This window comes from Gavia stellata, chromosome 7, assembly GCF_030936135.1.
Source record: "Gavia stellata isolate bGavSte3 chromosome 7, bGavSte3.hap2, whole genome shotgun sequence".
Classification (NCBI taxonomy): domain Eukaryota; kingdom Metazoa; phylum Chordata; class Aves; order Gaviiformes; family Gaviidae; genus Gavia; species Gavia stellata.
The window spans coordinates 44,723,151-44,742,287 of NC_082600.1; the positions used below are offsets into that span (position 1 = coordinate 44,723,151).

Here is a 19,137-nt window from a genome sequence, read left to right on the forward strand (position 1 = left end):
GTGGCAGATGTTAGGAGTGAGAAACTGTGAACCTTATTTCTCTCAAGTCCATTGATTGTAAAGAATAATGTAAGTCCTATCTGTTTATCTAGGTTTTTACCTGAAGAGGTAAGCTAGTATTAATACTGCATTATTAGAGGAAAATGATTGGTTTACTTGTTGTGTGAAACCACTGTGCTGCATGTGAACCAGATAAACAGTTCACTCAGCTTGAGAAGACTCAGATTAGGATAAGCACTAGAAGTACTGGATCTTTCTCTGTAAATGTCTCCTGAGGAATCAACAATATGAAAACACGGATTTCATCACATAACTTCATTGTGATTTTGGCTGACCTTTTTATTTGAGATAACCTTATTTTTAGTGCATGTGTTTAGAGAGTTTGGTTGTAATTCATAAAACTAATTATTAAATCAGAAATTTAATGGGAGGTTTCTATGGGTTGCATAAATGAATCATCCAGCTTCAGCACCACTGATTTTTAAAATGTCTTGCATAATAGAATCCTAATTTCACTTCCAAGATTTCCAATAATTTACATAAATAATAGCATGTGAAGCTCTTATTCTCCATTTCTTCAGATCTCTCCTCATAACTTATCTCTGCTATGATGCCCAAAATAATAGATTATCAATCAAGATTGACAGTTGTTTGTTTCAACTCAATGTTTTTCTCCTCTCAGTATGATTTGTTTTCGGGTGTCTTAAGATAAACACATTTTGTTATCAAACCTGCAATTTTATTAATTCTCATGTACTAGGTAAAGCTCAGTTGGCAGATGTGTGGGAAGCCTCAAAAAATACAAAGCACCACCAAACCCCAAAAAGCTAAGTCCTGCACAAGAGAGGCTCTTAGCTAACTGTTTTAAAACAGGACAGGCTTTGGACACTCAAAGGATGAACAAGAAAGGTTAGAGACAGTTTCCTAGTGTTTCTGTGAAACTGGCTTACATTAACTTCATAGAAGTCAGATGGAACAGGACTGAAGACTGCCCACAGCCTAGTTCTTTGTACATCATAGTTGTAATGCTTAGAGCAATAGCATTTCCAACTGTCACCTGAAGAAAAAAAAAATAGAAAAGTTAAGTTTCCTCCAATACGTCTAGGCTTTATTGTAACTACTTTAGCAATAATACTTAAAATTCTAAGCAAATAAAATATTTCATTCCAAGAAAAAGTAATAGAAGCCAGACAAAATGACTCAGTCTGTTTAAAACAAGGCATTTCCTCTGGAATTTGTTGCTTGATATCTAGTCCTGTTTATTATTCTATATAATACGCTGTCTGAAAGAGGAGCTGTTTCTCAGGACAACTTTGGCTAATAAAAAGAAAATATTTCAGCTCAACATTGATACTATCATCTAGGAAGGTGAACATAAAACCAGCAAAGAGTAAGCTAAGCAATTAACATAGTGGGGGCAAAGTACGTGGGAATGGAGGAAAAGAGAAATCTGATTTAAGCGAAATTGCTGAGAAACACTTATAAAACTGACACAGAAAGGAGTTTTTCAGTCCATGCATCATAACATAATAAAGAAATTTTCTTTCATGACATAATTTAAATTATACCACTGACTATTTTCAGACTTGTGGTCATATGGACTCTTATATCAGTAAACTAGTTTAATTTACCTAGGGTTATGATTTCTGAAAGACTACTTAAACCACGCTTGGAAGTGAATTAAGCTAAATCAAATCAAGGTCACTTTAAGTCTGAAAGAGGGTGTGCATAAAATTCATCAATGTAGTCCAACTGATCCTTCCTGAAAAACTGATTTGGATTCCCAAATGTACCTGGTAGACAAAACTCAGCAATTTTAGTTAAGAGATGTAAGCACCACCATGATTACCAGGGTAGATGGCAACCCTAGAAATACACTCCATAGGCTTGCCCTAAAGTGAGAGCTGTACTTCTGATAATCTACCAAGGGCTTGTGACAGTGAAAAATACATTTTTTCACCATTGTTCTTCCAGCTGGGTCCAAAAGAACATTAAGCCTCTGTTAGATTTCCCCCTCTTGGGGCAGCGATTAAACCTGCAGATGCTCTCCAGTGTCCCAGAAAAGCCTTCTCAATTTATTAAAATGCACTAGTCTAGGGTTCTAAAATCAATATGGGAAACTACACTTAATACCAATGGCCAGGCTGGCAGCATTTCTCCCTTTTCAGGTCATGACTGTGAGAGAACAGGTGAGTGCTGCAGTTGATCTGCTGTATCACCTAATCCTGGCTCTGGCAAGCCCAGAGAGAAGTATTAGTAAACAGGGAAGTCTATAAATGGCTCCAGAAACGACATCTTGTTTTTATATAGTTTTCTTTGAGTCGTTAATAGTCAGGCGCCACTACTACTGAAAATTATCATTATTACAACCACAAATGGGCTGTGTCCAAAAGGATTGCCTTAGCTGGTTTAAAGGAAATAACAAAGTCCAACCATAAGACACCAAAGAGTAATAAGAAAAAAAAATCCCAGAGAGCATGATAAATAGAAATATTAGAATGTAGTATTTAAAACTGGACTTTAAAGGCCTCTTGTAAATGAGTGCTCCACATGCTGATCAAGGATAAATCATGTTTACAGAAATTGTTTAAACAACAAAAAAGACGGTACACAACCTGTGGAAGGCTCTGACCAGCTCAGCTGACCAGCAATATGGGAGAGGAAGGCTTTTAGATTTGGCTTTTGAACATCAGTGAAACTGCCTGGCTGATAATAAAGGACTGCTTGTGAAAATAGAAATCTTGACACTAGTTTTAGAAGTGCAGGAACTGTGCTCTTAAACCTAATGATCACAGGGGGTCTATCAAATTCCATTTCTCCCCTCCAACAGTGGCCTAGAACCAGGTACCTCACTGAAAAGTATCAGAAAACCTGAAGTGAGCAGTTATGGAATAGACATCATGTTAGGAAAAAAGTTTTCCAAAACCCCATTAGTCAGATAATCGGCTTCACTGTGAAGGATAGTTCATATTCCTACAGATATTGTACGCTTTTTTCCCCTATGCTTTTATATGTAACAACATAATCCTGTGTTTTCTCATTCTGCTTAAAAATATCTACTTCCTTTCTAAATTCTGCTGAATTCCTGGCCTCAAAAATATCTTGTGTCAATGTATTCTACAATCTAATTGTATCTATTACAAAAAATTTCCCGTCTTTAAATTTATAGCCTATAACCAAATGCACAAACTGCAAAACTGAAGAAATATGAGTTTTTAAACGAGCTTCATTGTAGCACAAATCATTTTAGATAACAATTTTATATGTTATGCCTATCCTCTTTAAGACAATCTTACATTTTTCCAATTATTCTTCACATTGGAGTGTCTCATTGTCTGCTTCCTAACTTATTGTCTCTGCCCATCTTTGAAATATTTATATCTAAGCTATATCCTTTTAAAGACAGAACAAGCCAAAGACAGTGGAGTGTCCAGGCAATTTTGGGGGGAATATGAATAGGTAAGTTACAGTGTCCTCTTTGCCCTTTTTAACTGTGGCTGTCCTTTGAGTGTAGATTAAAGTTGAGTTGCCAACAGTCACACTCAGCTCTTTCCTCCAGTGGAATAAAGGCAGGTTATATGCATGCACAAGTGGTTTATTTAATTTCTGTTCTTGTGCATTTGTCAGTAAAAACATAAGACAACGCTTCCAGTCTTTTTTTTTTAACTCCTGGGATTGCATCCTGGGCTGGGATTTTTCTAATGGTGATGCAAGAAACTGCAAAGGAATTTGGAATTTTAGCCTCATCAGCTTCTGGGGAAGAGGAACCCAGCAGGGCTGCTTCCAGCCATGAGAAGAGCTTGGCCTCTCCTACATCCCCGGGACAAGGGCCGTTCCCAGCCAAGTTCCCAGACGAGAACAGGAAGAGCCCTGTGGCTCAGGACTTTTGTGCTACTTTCTACTTTCACGTGAATGAAGGGCGATTCCTCATGCTCCCCGTACCTCCCTCTCCACAGCACGAGGGTTGCAAAAAAATGGCAGAGGAGAGGTACGGACAGAAGAACACAGCTGTAAAGGACCTCCTTGGTCACCCTGTTCAGTCCCTGCTCCCTGGGACAAGGGTGCTAGGCAGTGCTGGGTGCTAGGCAGTGCTAGGTGCTAGGCCCTTCATTAACTTATTACCAGTCACCTTCACATTAGGGTCTTTCCCCAACGTTGTAGTCCCAACAGCGCCTGGTGTTACGCACTTTCCGACTTCCAACCTGAATCTAACCAGAATGACGTCTCCTCCCGCCATTTTGGCTCTTCAGCTTCACTAGCTCTTCTCCCTCCGAGGTGTCCCTCGGCCCTGGAGTGCGCTGCCCAGAGCATCGCCCACGGCCCCTTCCTCACGGCCAGGCCGCCATATTGCCCACAGCCCCCTCCTCACAGCCAGGCCGCCATATTGCCCACGGCCTCTTCCTCACGGCCAGGCCGCCATATTGCCCACAGCCCCCTCCTCACAGCCAGGCCGCCATATTGCCCACGGCCTCTTCCTCACGGCCAGGCCGCCATATTGCCCACAGCCCCCTCCTCACGGCCAGGCCGCCATATTGCCCACGGCCCCTTCCTCACAGTCAGGCTGCCATATTGCCCACGGCCCCTTCCTCAAGGCCAGGCTGCCATGTCACCACGCTCCCCCAGAAACCCTTCCCACCAGGTCACTCCTGGCAGGCAGCGGGGCTGGCGAGGGGCAGCCGCCCCGTCCCCGCTCGGGGGTGGCAGGGCGGGGCGGGGGCTGAGGCCGGGCAGGCGCGCCCGCCCGGGCGGTTTTGGGCGCGGAACCCTGGCGCCGTGGGGCGTGTTCCCAGCCGGGGCGAGAGGCCCAGCAGAGCCGGGCCCTGAGCTCTGGGAGCGTCGGGCGCCTTGGAAACGAACGGAAGCCGGGAGGGAGCGGCGGCGGCGGCGGGAGGATGCTGAGCCCCGAGCGGCTCTCGCTGCCGGGGCCCGAGTACCTGGGTGAGCAGCGGGGCGGCGCGGCGGGGCAGCGGCCCGAGGGCCCGGTCCTCTGGTTGTGCTGCGGCCCGGCCTGGGGAGGGCTCGGCGGAGCCGGGGGTGGCTGCCGCCCGGCCCGGCCTTCCCAGGGACAGCGGCGAGCGGCCTCAGGCCCGCGGTGTGCCTCCCGGCTGGGCCGGGCCGAGGCGGGTCGGAGCCGCTCCGTGTCCGCCTTCTCGGCTGGGGAGGGGGCAGCACCGGGGGGTTACAGGCCGGTGTTGTAGGGCGCTGCTTCTCCGGCTGCTCCCCTGAGGCGGGGGGGCTGCGGAGCCCTCCTGGGCGCAGGGAGCTCCCCTCCGCTGCCCTTAGGTGTGGTCTCCGTGAAGGCAGCGCCGGCCCGAGGAAGGTGAGCTGCGGTCTCCTGCCCTGTCTCCTTGGCACTGTGTGAGCAGAGGCAAGCAAGGTCCAGCTGCTGAATGGCAGACTGTAACCTCATTTAGCCCATTACCAACCTGTTTTGTTCGCAGATCTCTGAGCATCCTTATTTTATGCTCATTTCCCAGCGTTGGAAGGGGTGCTGTTCTTAAGTTGGGAGGTGGTTTGAATGTCAGCTTTTCTTCTGAAATAAGGTAATGTAGGTAATGTTTCCCACATAAAATGGAAATATTTTAACTTATAAAGCAGCCGCTCCCTTGCAGACTGCATTCTTTTAAGCTGGCTCTAACAGTTTGTGTTACTGCTTGATGTTCCAAGGAACTAAGGAGCAAAGTGATTTGGTGTTACTGTGTCAAATAAAAGTAATTAGGATGGAATAAAGTCAATATGACTTCATTTAATTGCTAAAGAGAAGATGAATTACAAGTAGTAGGCATTTGGAATGTGTTCAAGACTGTATTTTTGAAGTGAAACTCTTTAGCCATTATTTTCTAGGCCCAAGAGGCTGTTTAGTAATAAATGTTATAAAGGTATACATAATTTACTGTGGCTTTCTCGTACAAGGAAAGGTCAGAAATGATATGGATTGGTTTGTGCTACTTGTTCCACCATGATTTTGCCATCTTTGGTTAAGTCCAAATGGAACAAGACTAGAGAAACACTGCTGGCTTCCAGTAAATGGAAAACCTGTCTTGCAGGGAGGAGACTAAAAGAACTTAGTTTGTTTAGCCTAGCAATAGTGTCAATGGGGAGGGATCCAACTGTTCCTTCAAAGCACATCATAGCACTAAAGAGAGAGATGAAGTATTTAAGCAAAGGAGTGATCTAATTCATCTTAGAGTAGCGTCTTGTTGTGCTGTTGCTGCTAGGCTGCTGGTAGGGTACTTGGTGCATACCTGCGTAACTGCAATGCTATTCTGTGTTAAGGAAACTCAAGGCAGAAGTAAGAGTTTGTTTAGTGCTCTGTTCGGGGTGATTCTCAGGAGACTCACTTTGTTGAAGTTCTTATTGCCAATTTCGGTTCTGGAGCTAGTCCAGGTATTTGAGAACAGTATCTCAGTGTGCCATGTAGATACACCCTTTGGTTTTGTGCTGCTCTATCACACTATGTCAGCATTTTCAACCTACGCGTTAATAGAGAGACTCATAACTTTTCCAGAGTTGCTCTAGGCTGAAACTTGCAAAATGTCTTTTTTTTAATGAGCCAACTTGGTTTTAGGTTCATTTAATTGTTTTTAATGAAATAGGCACTTAATTTTTATTTGTGTGAAGGTTGTCAGTAAGGATTGAATCACTCACAACATTCCATGCAGCAGACTAAAAATTCTTAAAGTGTAAGAATAAACCAGTTTTCTGTTTCACATCTGAAGTTGAGAAATGAGACTTCTAAGAGATGTGCAAGATTGTTAGGTGCAAGCAGCTTTATTAACCTACTTAAAGTGAGCCTCCTTTTATCTCTGTTCCACATGCTGATCTACCATTCCCTTTTCATTTTTGTAAAACCTTCTAAATTGTTCTGACATTGGGGTCAGAAAAAGATACATGTGTGAGCATGTCAGGTTGAGCAATAACTTGTGTTAAGAGCCTGTTCTGTTGATCACTTAATATATCCTCCTGTTTTGGTTGCAATATCTGTTGTCTCTTAGAGGGGGAAAAGTGTCTGACACATGACGATGTTTTTGTCTTTGTGAGACTTTGTAACTTACCAAACTGCTCACATATCCTACTGAATGAATTGTGTATTAACAGTAGGAAAGTGGTTAACAAACCCCAAAAACCCTATCTCTCCCCCCACCCCCAAATAAACATACCTCCCCACATGTTTTCATAAGATGCTTTTATGTTTTCTGTATTGACCTGGCATTCTGAAATCACTGTTCTTTGGACTTGTTCTATTGTCTGCCTTATAGTTTTGTTAATGTAATTGTCTGATGTGGGGTTGTAAGCAATTGTGCTACGTTTCACTTTCTGTAATTTCATTCTGAAGTTGTGTTGCCCCAGGCTGCCACATAAGGTATTCTCTGAGTCTCCCAGATCAGATGGCACTATCTTTCCTGACCTGGAATGGGCAAGCTTCACGTAACCTCTTTTTCCCCTTTTCCTTTTTCAGTATCAAAAACAGGCCAACAAATAAAATGAGTGGCCCAAATAACATTACGTGCTGCTTGCCACATTACTTTTTTTTTCTTTTTTTTCGAGATGATTCTTCCACGTCCAATTTGGATGCTAAGAGGGAAATAAAAGCAGTTATGAGTTAAGATAGAAGTGAACAGGGAGAGAATTAAGCGTTCGCTTAAGATGAAAAATAATTGCAAAGCTTTGGTACAGCAGAGTTCCTGGAAAATAAAAATCAGGGCAACATGTCTCATGCCACAATGATTGTGTGACGGTAGGTAGAAGAATAGATGACTGATACGTAGTGAATAGGAAAGGACATGAGGTCTGCAGAGTTGGCAGAAAGGCTACAGTGAAGATGTTGTAACAAGCAGGACATTTTAAACAGCATTTTCACTGAATAAACAACAGTTATTGTTTGTGATAGTGATGAAAATGTGTTTCTTATTTGATGGATGAGACTGGAACTACAGTAGGCAAAATGAGGCCTATTTGAGACACTTTTCCATGCCTTCCTCATTATGGTTTAATAACTGGTGATTGCTCAGTTATTTATAGCAGGCAATGGAGCACACAGTGTATTGTTCTGCTCATGCAGCTGTCTTCTGAAGCTTCAAATTGCGTTCCATCGCGCCCCTTTCCTGTTATGGAGAAAAAGCAGTAGATTATTGCAAATTTCTAAACTTTTGTTTTTCTCTGGATTCTCCTCCCTTCTATACCACAACTCCAGGATGTGCTTTCTTTTCTTTCTTTGCCAATGTAAGACATGTAAGAACACAAATACTCTGTTAAGGAAGTGCCTTATCAGTAAAGCGTGGGGCTATTAAGTGCCAGAAACATGGTCATGTTTCCTCATCTCTCTCATAAGAAGTCTCAGGCTTCATGATTAGAAAGAACATTCATGGTATTGGTGCTTTTACAAAACCGAGTCGCTCCCAGGAGAGAACTTCAGTTGCGTAGAGACTTTGTAGATACCTAGGGTTTATTCTTCTTCTGAACAGTCTTAAATACTGAGTTGGAAAGTCCAAGTGCAATCATTTTCTTTAACAGCATCATCAGTGTGTAGGTTATGTTGTTATCCAGACATCTCAGCTAGCACTGAGTCTCCTCTTAGTCTAGATATTTGATGAGCTTCTGTGAGGCACTCTGGCTGAAAGAGCTTACGGTCTAAAAAGAGAAGAGAGTGCCTTTTTTTTTAAATTTTATTTCTTTCTCTGCTGTACAGATAGGAGAACTATAATGTGGAAGACGAATGACTTCCCCACTGATGTGTAAGAGTTTGCTTGTAGAAATGTGAGACATGTTTGAATCTTCTTAGACTTGGTCTAGTACTTTCTCTAAAAGATGGAGGTTTCATCCCCAAAGCTGCTGTTGCACTACAGGACTTCCACCTTAACTTGAAAGGTAACGGGTGACGTCTGATCCTGATCTAGGTAGATTTCCAAAACTGGAGGCTACACAGTCCTTCGTTTGAGTATGAATAGGTAGGGAACCATTAGGCTACTTAATGCCCTTATAACAAGCTAGAATGACAATTACTTCCACAATGTTAATAATACACTACAAAAATTCAGATTTAAAAAAAAAAAGAAGATAGCTCAACAGTTTTGCATTGGCGAGGCGGTGATTTCTAGCATCTGTATGACATCTTGCAGGAGGTGGTCTGCTGGAGGGGCTTGGACAATTAAGTCAGTCTGTGTGCAGCCTCCGGAGTACAAACTGAAAGAGTACAACGTCATGGTTTGTGATTAATATGCTGATTAATTGTTTGAACCAAATTTTCAGTTATGGTCAAGATTAAATTATAAACTGAAACATTTCTTAATTTTTTTGTTGAAAGTGGTTTTGAAACTGTGAACGTACGAAATACCATATAGTTGTGCTGTGTGGCCACTTAACATGTGTTCCTGAGTAACAGCGCACGTCTCGCATCATAGTGTTATCTCTGGTATGACAAGGTCTGCTTGTACTTCATTGCATGTTCTGCCCTTCAAAAAGAAATTATATATTTTTGAGGGTTAATAGGAAATCACACTGTGAAGCTGTGCAAGGCTGGAAGGAACTACAGCTGTACAGTGATTTAGCTTTTAGGTCGATTGCTTTGTTTACATACTTCTCTTGCTCAGGCGATATCTGAAGAGATTAAATCCCTAATGATATCTGAAGAGATTAAAAAGAGCATCCTGAAAGACCATTAATGCTGGAAAAACTTCCCATGTTGACAAGATTTTGTTCTTGCAGTTTGTATCCTTACTAATTCCCTCTTGCGTTGTTATTTTGGTAATATTTGCATGAAATTGATTTTGTATTACTATAGATGTATTATGCACATTGGAAAGACACAGCAGTGTCCTTAGTTAAGCTCCAATTTAGAATAAATACTGAAAGGGTATTTAGCTGTTATTTTATACACTCTTAGGATTAAAAAATGCCAGAAATATTCCAAATACATTAAAGCTTGTTATGCTCTTGAACTTCTGATAACTGAAATGAATCATAATGTTAATTGCATCAAATAGTATGTATTTTCAGCACTTCAGTTGAGGAGGAGGCAAATACTTAACAAAAGCTTGTCTTATTGTCCAGGAATTCCCACTCCTGATTTTTCAACATATTCAGTTATGCCAGGAATGAACCAGCCATAAAAAAAATGCTCTCTTATGTGCATAGAGTACAAATTGTTTTGGTAGACAGCTTGTGTTCCAGAAGAAGTCATCTCTCATGAAGAATTGAGCAATAATGTAGTTACCTGATTTGATAATAATTTGATAAATAAAGACTTACCTCTGCTCTAGGGCTCTGTTCTGCTTCTTCTTTAAACAAGGTATATGATATGTGTTTTACTATCCGATACCAATTTATTCCAATCATACTCTTTCTTCACCTTGTTTAATGCACTGTATTTTTCTTTTGCAGCATCTGCTGCTATTTTTATTGCATCTTCTGGCCATCATGTTTCCTATTCCTTTCAAGTATGATGTGCAGCTTCTCGGCAAGTGTGCTGATATACTGACCTTCAGGTTTTCTTCTGCCTTTAGAAAAAGGCAAATTTGTTAGAAAGAGAAGCTTCTTATCAATGTAGCATTAGGGTGATGCATTTAAGTTGTAAAACCGGGGAACTAATATGCAAAAATAGTATGGTTAATGTGATTGTGTTGCCAATACGTGCTGAAGTAGGTGTCACGTGACTGACGCAGACAGTACTGTGGCACTTCCAAGGCCTTAATCCTCTCTGTTCCTGAGCACTGCTGATAATAAAAATATTACATATATGCAATATCATGACTTAAAGGTGGCATGTATTTCCTTCCTTCTTCCTGAATTTCTGGTTTTGAGAATTTCGGCGCGTATATTCTGTTTCATGGAGTGGTATTATTTGCATTAAATTTTCCTTTTCCTTCAGGCTTTTTCAAGTATCAATGCTTGTTCTTACAATATTTATAATCAAACCTATGAATTAGTGGATTGTTTGTTCTCATAAGAAGATTGAAAAAAGTCATTCAGTGGCTTATAAAAGGACTATTTTTACTATTTTAAATACACATGCAAAATGATTTGGTGCAGTTACAACTAAATGGAATTAGTTCTGATTGTCTAATCTGTTGTAGTGAAGTCTGTAGAGATTGTGGATTGACTGTGGATGCAATCCTCATTTTGCAATCCTCATTTTGCCTTTTACATATAAATACTTACAGATTTCTATGACCTGGTCTGGCTGTGCTTGAATTGAACAGCCACTGTTGAGCCCTGAATTTGGTTCTGAGCCACAAGTCCATTGATTCCAAAATTCACTTTGAACCTTGGGCATGTGAATGATGCTGGGGTGTGGGCACGTGAATGTGGTAGTACCATTGGAGGCCCTTCTCCTAAGTGCTGCAGTAGCTGACTTGGAAGGAGTTGTACTGTATATATTGCTACTGATTGGACAGAAGCTCTAAGTGTAACATCATTGTTAGTGGTTTAACGATAAGAATTAAGATACCTTCGCACAGAGTATCTACTTAACATCAGGTCATGGGCTACCAGAAGACTGCTCTATGAACTTACACTGTCAGATCTTTCTGTGAAAGCTGCCTGGTAGCAAAGCTTGCCTTACAGCAAAGAGTAGCACCCGCCAAATGATTGTGGCAGGCAGTTACTTACTGTTTGGGGTAGTTGCATGGGATTTCAGGGAAGAGTTTAGCAAATATGGGTTGCATGAACCACTAACTTGGAAAGTTTTGTACAAGTAGGGAGGAGAGCCTTTGTTGCAGTAAGCCATAAACAAATAAATGCTGAAGATGATAACCTGTTGTAATACCTCCTGCATGGAAGCTGCAGTATACTGGAACCCTATCAGGAAGAAAATTAGTAGAGTCAGCAAGCTGTAATAGCACAGTTGCATGAGCATTTAGGCTTTACATTCTGAATTGGACTTGCTGCCTTATTACTGCAAAGTGAGCCTCAAAAATATGAGCAACATGTATACCAATACACCATTTAAGGTTGGACCAGATGATCCTTGAGGTCCCTTCCAACCTGGTATTCCATGATTATCTTCCTGAATTTTCAAAGAGATTGAAACAGTTAAAAACATATGAGTCATCCCATTTATTTTGCACAGGACTCCATGGATTTTTAACTCTGCTTGCATAAATAGTTAATGTTCCAGTATGATTCCAGTGTTTGTTATGGAAAGTACCATTTGTATAAATTATGGAACTACTATTTTGCTATAACTAGACTCCTGGCACTTTATTTTGCCTCTCTAGCCTGCTAGAATCTGCCTGCAAATTAAATTTTATTCTGTGACTTTTCTGTGTAGGGTAGAGTTGGTTGGGTTATAAAACATACTGCTTGTACCGTTCCATGGAACTGGGCAGCCAGCGAACAGGAAGCCAGAGCTGGAATTTGGTTTGGCAGTGTGAACTGTGCTACCTGGAAAACAGCACAGCAGCCGAAGAGCCAAAGAGAGAGACTTCTCAAGGAGATTGAAAGTGCTTTTATTTTCTTCAGCTTCTCTGCTCACCAATTTCTCCTCTCCTCCATGCCTCTACCTATTTTCTGGGAAATAGAGGGAGAGGTTCTTTGCCAGGATCCTTAGGCCATGCAACAAAAAGCTTAACAGAAATATCTTTTTACCAGCGACTGTATTCAACAGTGACCCATATATTACATATATTATTTTGAAGTGTGGCAGAAATGTCTTAAATTCTGTGTTGAAAGTTAATTTGTTGTCCAGGAGCAGACTCAAAGGTATTTGTTATAGAGGTCAGCCCCATGGTGCTGTGTAGCACTGTGGGACCATGCCTGTCTATTCGTGTAGGCTTTTAGGGGAGAGGTTAATGACTCCAAAGAAGCAAAATAACAAAAATATGTTTCATTGATAGGGGCTATTCTACGAAAGGAGGAGTGTATACTTCCCCAAAAAATTTTGAGAATGGTTTTGCAGTTGAGCAGAAGTTTATTGCAGGCTGAGATGAGTGGAAGCCTGTCTGCTAGTACCATTCCCTGCCTTAATCTGGTACCGCTGACAGCTCAAGAGGGGCCTGGGAAGACGGTTTCTGAGTGCAAGATGGGCTGCATAATGAAGAGGGAGGAAGGATGGGCTGAAATAAAGTTACCTGGTTGCTGTTATCTTGAGCCTGTGACTGAGCTGCACGACTCATTCCTCCCTCAGGGGACACAGGTGCGCAGAGCTATTTTTCTTTAATCACTCACATAAATTAAATTTATTCCTTTGCATTAAAATAATTAAATAAAGCTACGCCCTGTATCTTTTAGTGCCAGATAATATCTTTGAACCTTTGGCTCACCATTTTGCTATCAGCTGCAAGGTATTTTCCAGGGTGTGCTTAACCAATTTTACCATTGTCCTGAAAAGTGTTCTAGGCAGAGAAATCCCCTGATAGCAATCAATGTTCATACATACTTTTAATCACTGTATCCACTGGGAATAATCATTTCCGGGCCTCTCCTGAAGTCCACCTGCCCCACACTAAGATGAAAGGGACTTCCATGCTGTGTACCAAGTGGCACAGGCTTGATGCTTACCAGGATATTAAACACAGATTAAAATGGTTTGAAGAATATTGATGTGGGTCTGAGGTTGGCCGGTTGCTGGTGAGGGGATGATGCTGCCAAGTCTGGAGCAGATTGGCAAGGAGCAAGAACAGCCTTCGCCTTTCCTATATCCCCTAAGGGTTTTCTCCTGCTCTTTTTAGGACACGACACTACTTGCAAAGGTGCAGTAGTATACGTGTTTAGGATGGAGGTGTGTGCTTTGGGAACAGGGTTTGTATGCTTTCCAGGTTAGGAATGATTTTCCTTGGGTTCGTTGTGACTTGTCTTCTGATTGTTGAACTTGTAGATTTGGAAAGTCTACTGCTTGGTAGCTGGCGCATCACCCCAGACTCGGCTCTTTGTTGCTCCAACTTGGTTTCTAGCCAAAAACATCAAAGGGGCTCACTGGCAAATCTGTGCTGCTTCCTCCCTGGCAAATGCTTGATTTGTACAGAGTCTGCCCCCTGTAGAAGCAGCAAAATGGTTTGTGCTGTACCAAACTATCTTTACTCAGGAGTCTTGTGAGTGAGTGGCATCCTGTGCTTGGGTACTGGCAGATCCACCACTTCTGAAATTTCCTTATGTTTGGTTTAGGCAGTCACTTGAGACTGACTGTTGAGCAATATAAATCTCTCTTGGCATTGGGACCTGTTCCCCACCTGCCACTCCAAGAACATTCACTGATGTACTTTTATTTGCACCTTTAGGAAAAAAACTTTACAGAACAACCTTAGAGCTACTTGGCTTTGGTAAGAAGGGAAACGCAGGGAACACCTAAAGCTCTGCAACAGCCCCATCAATACGGCATTGACAATCTGTACAGGAAAGATGGCTGTGAATCGGAACAGAGATCAGGAACTCTGCTTGAGTAAGCGTTTTCCAGTGAGGCAGTCTCACAACTCGTTCTCCTCTTCCTTCACTTCCAGAATCTCAGGGGATTTTTAAAAAGGGTCAGCACTGTTAATGACTAACTCTGTGTAGCCAGGAAAGAAAGCAGGATTTAGGTCAGGACTTTTACTATCCATATCTGGGAGAATGAAACCTCTACTCTCTAACTGAGGGAGCAAATGCTTGTTGGCTGGGTGTGTAAGGCACACAACTAGGCTAGTCTGGCTCTGGGCTTTGCAGGCCCCTTGTATTCTAATTTCTGTTTCTTACTGTCTTTTATTTGCAGCTCAAAGACATGTCCTCACGTACATGGAGGATGCAGTGAGCCAGCTGCTGGAGAACAGAGAAGATATTAGTCAGTATGGCATTGCCAGGTTCTTCACTGAATAGTAAGTACATCAGGACACTGCCAATAGGGCCAGCCTGAGGGGGACTTTTGGAAACAGGCAGGGTACATGGAGAATGGAGCTGGACACATGCTGATTATGTTGTGAATGCTGGATTTCACTGGGTTAGCCAAGGGCTGCCTGAGCATGTTTCGGAAACGTGCATGAGTTTTGTACAGTTCAATACCTCTCCTATTGCAAACATTCATGTGAAGCAGTCACTTTGGGGAACAGAGCTTTTAAAACCATATAGAAAACCAAATTCTGCCTGCCTTAATCAGGGCTGTTAGTGTCAAAAGCAGAGACTGCTACTGGTTTCAGCAGCACTCATTCTTCCTTTTTCTGAGTATGAATTTGAACTGGTTTGTCTCCTTGTGTGATTGTTGTCCTATTGAATGCTTTAATAAAATGCCTCTTCCTCCCTTATAACCTGCATAAGTCCTTAAGTAATGAACATAATAGTTAGCACAGATAATCTCTTTCTACTAATTTGGAAAGATTTTTGGGGGGGAAAAACTGTGTGCTGGTCTTCAGTGTTGTTGCTGTTGACTCAGCCGATTGCTGTATGTTTTGCCAACTTGATGATGTCTTGCACAATGTCCAAAACACTTCCAGGCAGCTTCACTGAAGATCTTTTGGTAATGCGTGCACTTGCAGTGGTTATATGTTTCTGTCTTTTGATGCCCATTTGAAAATCTTTCCTTGCTTGGTTTTCTGTTATCCTTTTGTGGGACAAATCAATGTGCAGAGTATTTCACAACAATCTCTGTTCTACAGCAGTGGAAGAGGATCTCAAAGCATAGGAGTAGCTTGCTTTCTCAGTTGACCACAGTTTCAGGTTTTTTGTGGGGCTATTTTGGTTTTATTTTTTTCTGCACATCAGTATCCATCTAATCTCCACATGAGATCTAAGTTTGACTGATTTAACAACTTGCATTATGGTTTCTTGCCCCATGCACAACTTTTAAACAACTGAGATTCTCACTGATAAATGAGTAACTAAGATAAATACTGCAGCAAGTCTGAGGGGGAATTCTGAAACCTTGCTTTTTTTTTTTTTTTGAGATGGGGTAACAAGCGGTTCAAGACTAGCGTGGTTTTGACCATCTTGGCAGAGGAGGTAAGGTACAGGCCATCTTGCTACATCTGTTTATATAACAGATCTTTTAGGTAGATGGCATGGTAACAAGAAAATATGGTTTCTTGGTAGTACCTTATCTCTCTTGCTCTCAAGAGAGAGAGACTTCCAACTTTTACTTGGAGTGAGTCATCCATGTTGCAAAACCTGGAAGACCCATGCAAACCAGTGTGAAGGTAATTTTGCTAGAAGAACAAAGCAGCTTGTAAAGGCTGTTTAGTTTTACAGTTAACCTTTCTGTGTAGCTTAGTGTACCTAGAATGAATACTGACTTTAAAAGACCTCAGAAATCTATTTTAGAAGCAAAATAATACTTGGTACTACGTGGATTTTGTAAGGAGATTAATATTTTTTGTTGTTGTTTATAAAGTATCTTAAACTCTCAAAATGCATTCCCTCTTTGTAGACTACCAAAGTTAAAAAAAATAAGTAGTATCAGGAATTAAACTCATACTGGTCATTGGTTTGTATAGTAAACTTCCATGTTCTGAGCAAGTTGCAGTGGTCACTGTTAAGTGAGGGTTGTGGAGAATTAATCACTGAGAGCAGGTTTTGGGGAACAAATGAAGGTACAACCTGTGCAATCACTTGATGTGATTGGGAATCATGATACTCCATCTGGTATAGGTGAGTTTCCACAGAAAGTAATGCTGAGATTAGTCAGCTGAACAAATAGTCAGTAAATGAGCTTAAGAAAGATAAAGAGCATAACTACAATGACCTCCACCCACCAACAGGATTTCTTTACTAGGGTTGAAGGCAAGGTGGCTCTGAAACACCCAGCTGAAATTGTCATTCAGGCTTCTCTCCAGATTGGATTTGGTTTGCACCTGCTTTCAAGTTGACAATTCAGGGCCTTTTCTAAACTTCTCATCATATATACTTAAAAAATTAAATGGTGAGCAAAGAGGTCTTCCACACTTTTTGAAACTGCTCACATTGCTTCTCTATGGTATTTCTTCATCATGAAATGAAAACCACCTGCTTTTCACTTCCTATTCCTGTTCTACCTTTGAAAGAATAAATAGTAATTCAAGATCATTATAACAAACAAAACTGTCACCATAGTGTACAACCCTCTGATTGACTTAGGTGCTAGAGATCATGTTTTTCCCCTTTATTTTCAAAGATGTGAATTTCTACAATGGCTTTTTGTTCACACTGAGTGTTCTGTGGAGTTTCTGATTTCTTGAAAGACAGGAAAAGGCTGCAGGTTAATTTTTTCTGTGAGTAATATAGAACTAGTCATTCTCTTTTTTTTATTTTCTTTTTTTTTTTTTTCTTTTATAGTATGTCTGGAGTTTAGCAGATCAAGCTGTGTCCCTGTACTAAAGCACAAACAAGCTTAGTAATTTTGAGAGCTGTGAAACTCTTAAGATTTGAAATGTGGGATTCTTTATTTAAAGTGGAGAATAAATGATCAGCAATATGGGTGTAGGTAGACTCAGAATACTAAGTTTCCTATATTGAAAGTATCATATGTTCTGGCTCCCAGGGTGTAGTGGTGAGCCCTCACTGCCCAATAGATTTCTGTTCATCCACCCAACTGTCAACATTTGTTCAGGCTGTGCTTTGAAGGCTACACTGACTTCATATTGCTCTGCCAAGCAAATAAGCTTGATCTTGATTTTAATCTTTAATCTCAGTATCTTCAAACTCAAAGATAACTTGTGAGATTCCAGAAGGTTTATGTGCATTCTCCCAGTGTCTTCCTTTTTTATTCTAAGTTCCAGTTTATTCTAAGTGAGAGGATTGGCATGTGCATATTTTGAAGTATGCTGCAATGATTTGAGGTGAAGGGACTTGGTATTAGTGTGTCCAGTTTTTCACATTGTGCTTTCCCTATTTATGCTCACTTAACCCTGGGCTTGGTCTCTAATTTTCAGAAAGCTAGCAGCTAGGCCCAAGCAAATGACTTTTTGTTTTAAGTGTGTATGGGATAAAATAACGACTTCTGTAACTTTTCCGAAATAACAAAGTTAGTGTCTCAAGGATGGGTGTTAGATACTCTCCAAACTCATCTCAGACAGCACACTTTTCAATAGAGTAGTGTTCCATGAACAACCTCTCTTGCTGGATTCACCACTGAAGAGCAATCATGGCCTTTCCATCATGCATTGCAATGCCTCACCTCACCATGAGTCACTTCAAATCTTTGTGCCAGTTACAGCAACTGTTTTTATGGGTAATTAAGAAAATTTTGTTGGGGTTTAGCTTACCTGAGTGAAACTTTAGAGCTGAAAACTATGTGGTTGTGTAGTTCTGTGTGGATCAAGCAGTGTTTTGCAGGCAATGAGTGTTTCTAGTTGTTTCTAGGAATGAAATTGGGTATGTATTTCACTGCTATCCACAGCCTAGCACCGGGATTGCTGATTGCAGAGGGCTGACCTTCATCTTTACAGTTCTCCTTCCAGTATATTTTTAGTCTTCAAGGATATTTTTTTTCTGCCACTTTATTCCATTGTTCATTTGTCCCAGTCATGTGGACATCTGCTTTCAATCTTGGGAGTTCCTTCAGGCTCCCCTCATCTGACTTACTCCTGACTCTTACAGGAATAGGGATCAATCACCCTTCTCCCAATTAATCCACATCTTTTAGCTAAACAAGTAAAACTATGCCTCTCTTAGGACTAGTCTTGATTTTATAGATATGCTGAAATGCTACTGGTATTTGTTCATTACAAACCCAAGAAATATCTGCTCTGCTTTCGAATCTCCATGAAATCCAGGCCCTTGAAAGCCCTCTGTGTAATTACACGGTAATGCTGCTTTACTTCTTCCAGCCTAACTTCTGTGCCAACATATCTTAAAGAGACATGTTCCTCCTATACATTATTTATCATCTTGTTTTCTTGATCTTTCCTGTACTGAAGAAAAACAGGGCCCCCATGCTAATGCATTTGATCACGCAGAGGGAATGTGCATAGGATCCTACTTCATATTTTCTGGGATCTTAAAAGGAGTCTGTGTGGTGGTTTTTTTTTTTTTTTTTCACTTTAGCTGGAAGAAGCAGCAAAACAAATTTTTGACCAAGAAAATTCCTACGAGTAATTTTTGCTTTTCTTCTGGGCTAACCCTTTGCTTGAAACTTTCTCTTCCAGCTTGCAGGTAGATGTGCTACTCTATTCAAGACTCTTTGGAAAGCTCAGAAATACTAAACAGCGATAACTTACCTTGTCCAGGAAACTCTTCTTCCTGTCACTTTTAGAGTTTGTTTGA

The 19,137-nt window shown here is 41.2% G+C and overlaps 1 protein-coding gene across 2 annotated transcripts in view; it reads left to right on the forward strand.

The window, feature by feature from the left end:
- Window positions 1-4,892: 4,892 nt before the first annotated feature.
- The window catches only part of CSTPP1 (centriolar satellite-associated tubulin polyglutamylase complex regulator 1), an 85,139-nt gene continuing 70,894 nt past the window's right edge, over window positions 4,893-19,137 (forward strand). For both annotated transcript variants that reach the window (XM_059819676.1, XM_059819677.1), the window contains exons 1-2: window positions 4,893-4,938; window positions 14,681-14,783. In XM_059819676.1, coding sequence (XP_059675659.1) covers window positions 4,893-4,938; window positions 14,681-14,783 — 149 coding nt within the window. The remainder of the gene's footprint in view (window positions 4,939-14,680; window positions 14,784-19,137) is intronic.